At 41.2% G+C, this 3,632-nt stretch overlaps 1 protein-coding gene across 1 annotated transcript in view; it reads right to left on the bottom strand.

The window, feature by feature from the left end:
- The window catches only part of Ccdc150 (coiled-coil domain containing 150), a 103,542-nt gene that overhangs the window by 64,813 nt on the left and 35,097 nt on the right, over positions 1–3,632 (bottom strand). The window contains exon 10 of the mRNA XM_028765785.1: positions 92–199. Within this exon, the coding sequence (XP_028621618.1) occupies positions 92–199 (108 nt within the window). The remainder of the gene's footprint in view (positions 1–91; positions 200–3,632) is intronic.

Genomic DNA, 3,632 nt, shown 5'->3' with positions numbered 1-3,632 from the left:
GGGAGGGAGGGAGGAAGGAAGACAAAGGAATAAATAAATAAATAAACAAGTAAATAAATAAATAAATAAAATTTGAGTGTCAAAAGAATACCTTCAAAATAGCATGATGTTCAGCAATAATTCTGGAATTTTCCATTTTAACAACCTGAAGCATGCTGGTTAGCTCTGAACACTTTTTGGAAAGCTGGTCATTCAAAACCTAAGGCAAAATATACAGCAAGTCACAAGTCTTTCTAATAATTACTTTTACTTACATATTATTTTTAATGATTTCACAGTAACCCACTATATGTAAGCCTAATTTAACTAACATATTACCAATTAATATTTCATTAGCTTAAACTACTTTCAAAACTTTCCTATGAGTTATTGATCAGGGAAGCCCCAGAGGTAACCCAAACAATATACACTATTGCCTCTGTTCTTAGTTGCCTGCTGTAACTAGATGGTAAGACCCTGCTGCTGAGGACAGTGCTGACTTTGGATGTAAAACAGCAAAACCAACCCTGAACTGAACAGGAAGCTCTCTCATTGCTAGGTAGCTTTCAGACTTTCAGAAGGTGCTGAGCTGGCAGCTAGGAAAGAAAAGATATCAATGGTCTTCAAAGCACTGGATTCTGCAGGCTACAATAACGACCTGCTAGCAAGATATGCTATGCTACATGTCCACTGGTGCAACAGGGGCTTATTGTTACTAAAGTAACCAACTGCTTTCTGATTGGCTATGTCTGTTCTATAGGCTGGATTTCATGCCTGGAGCTGTAAGCCTGGTTTAAAGCTCCTGACTGGGGAGATAATGGGCCTTAGGAGGAAACCTACTGCTGTTGTTTTGCTAAATGCTCATGCAGTCAAATTTCATTCTAAATATTTATGTTTATACCTGCAGATTTGTACTGTTCTCAAACTTGGTCAGGAAAGCTTCTTTTCACAATAAATAGTGGGTAAGACAGAGAACTGTAATTTATCAAAGTACTAAGTATAAAAAATTCTGAGTACTCAGCCGTGGACAGATCACCTATACCAACTTCCACTATCCACAGCTCACAGAACCTTGCAGAGGATAGAAAAGAAGATCCAGTAGCAGATGTGAAGGAAAGGTGTGAGTTGCTGACATCAGGACATGGCATGACTGTCACACAACTCCCAGGATTGTGTTTATCTGCTCATAAACTGCACAGGATAAAGCCAGTCAGGAGCTATTGGAAGTTGATGGCTACTGAAGAAGAAGCAGTCACTCACTTTCTTTGGGAAATGTGGCTGCTGGTAGGTTTCCCCGGTCCCAGTGGCTAGCCACACATCAATATGCATAAGGACAGCACTAATTGGATTTGTGGTAATAAGAATTTTAAAAAGGAGAACATTAAGTTGTAAGGGAGATGGTGTGGGGCACAAGCAGAAAAGGTGTGAGGTCGTGGAAAATGGTTGTGATCAATGCAGACAGGAAGATCAATGGAATAGAATTGAAGACCCAGAAATGAACCCACACTCCTATGGTCACTTGATCTTTGACAAAGGAGCTAAAACTTTCCAGTGGAAAAGGGACAGCATTTTCAACAAATGGTGCTGGTTCAACTGCAGGACAACATGTAGAAGAACGCAAATTGATCCAATCTTATCTCCTTGTACAAAGCTAAAGTCCAAGTGGATCAAGGACCTCCACATAAACCCAGATACACTGAAACTAATAGAGGAGAAAGTAGAGGAAGAACCTAGAACACATGAGCACAGGGAGAAAATTCCTGAACAGAACACCAATGGCTTATGCTCTGAGATCACAAATGGGACCTCATAAAATTGCAAAGCTTCTGTAAGACAAAGGGCACTGTCAATAGGACAAAACAGCAACCAACAGATTGGGAAACTATCTGTACCAATCCTACTTCTGATAGAGGACTAATATCCAAAGTATACAAAGAACTCAAGAAGTTAGACTCCAGAGAATCAAACAACCCTATTAAAAATGGGATACAGAATTAAACAAAGAATTCTCAATTGAGGAATACTAAATGGCCTAGAAGCACCTAAGGAAATATTCAACATCCTTAGTCATCAGGGAAATGCAAATCAAAACAACTCTGAGATTCCACCTCACATCAGTCAGAATAGCTAAGATAAAAAACTCATGTGACAGCAGATGCTGGCAAGGATGTGGAGAAAGAGGAACACTCTCCATTGTTGGTGGGATTGCAAGCTGGTACAGCCACTCTGGAAATCAGTCTGGTGGTTCCTCAGAAAATTGGACACAGTATTACCACTTCTGGGCATATACCCAGAAGATGCTCCAACATATAACAAGGACACATGCTCCACTATGTTCATAGCAGCCTTATTTATAATAGCCAGAAACTGGAAAGAACCCAGATGTCCTTCAACAGAGGAATGGATATAGAAAAGGTAGTGCATTTACACAATGGAGTATTACTCAGCTATTAAAAACAATGACTTCATGACATTCTTAGGCAAATGGGTGGAACTAGAAAATATCATCCTGAGTGAGGTGACCCAATCACAAAAGAACACACATGGTATCCACTCACTAATAAGTGGATATGACCAAATGCTTGGAATACCCAAGGTACAATTCATAGACCACATGAAGCTCAAGAAGAAGGAAGACCAAAGTGTGGTGCTTCAGTCCTTCTTAGAAAGGGGAACAAAATACTCATGGGAGCAAATATGAAGACAAAATGTGGAGAGGAGACTGAAGAAAACGCCATCCAGAGACTGCCCCACCTGGGAATTCATCCCATATAGTCACAAAACGCAGACACTATTGTGGATGCCAAAGAGTGCATGCTGACAGGAGCCTGATATGGCTGTCTCCTGAGAGGCTCTGCCAGAGCCTGACAAATAAAGAGGTGGATGCTCACAGCCAACCATTGGACTAAGCTCGGGGTTCCCTATGGGGTCCCCATTGGAGGAGAAAGGACTGAAGGAGCTGAAGTGGTTTGCAACCCCATAGGAAGGAAAATAATATCAACCAACCAGATCCTGCAACCCCCAGAGCTCCCAGGGAATAAACCAACCAAGGAGTACACATGCAGGGACCCATGTGTCCAGCTGCATATGTAGCAGAGGATGGCCTTGTTGGACATCAATGGGAGGAGAGGCTTTTGGTCCTTCGAAGGCGTGATGCCCCAGTGTAGGGCATCAAGGGCAGTGTAGGCAGGCAGGCGGGAGTGGGTGGGTGGGGGAAACACCCTCATAGAAGCAGGGTAGGGGGTGGGATAAGCAGTTTTGTGGGTGAGAGGGGAATCAAGAAAGGAGATAACATTTGAAGTGTAAATAAAGAAAATACCAATTAAAAAAAGAAATCCATATGACTTTTAAACATATGCTATCATAAAAAATTGAAATTTCCAACAAATAGGAAATATTTTAAGGATGTGGGGAAAATATTTTTTAAATTAAAAAAAATCATTTTGGATGCTATTGCCAGAAGTGGAAGTCATGGAGAGACGGAGGAAGGGATCAATACCAATTAACTGATTTTATTTCTGGGCCGCCGCAGGCATTTGGTACTTTAGTCATCTCACAATTCTGAACACAAGACAAGCAGAGTAAGGCTTTCAAAGAATGGAATTTCAGTGCAAGTGTCTAGCTAATAATGCAGTGCAAGTGTCTAGCTAATA

The sequence above is a fragment of the Grammomys surdaster genome, unplaced genomic scaffold (genome assembly GCF_004785775.1).
Source record: "Grammomys surdaster isolate TR1022 unplaced genomic scaffold, NIH_TR_1.0 165, whole genome shotgun sequence".
Classification (NCBI taxonomy): domain Eukaryota; kingdom Metazoa; phylum Chordata; class Mammalia; order Rodentia; family Muridae; genus Grammomys; species Grammomys surdaster.
The sequence above is the reverse complement of the archived record's forward strand: the minus strand, read 5'-3'. Positions and strand labels throughout refer to the sequence as shown.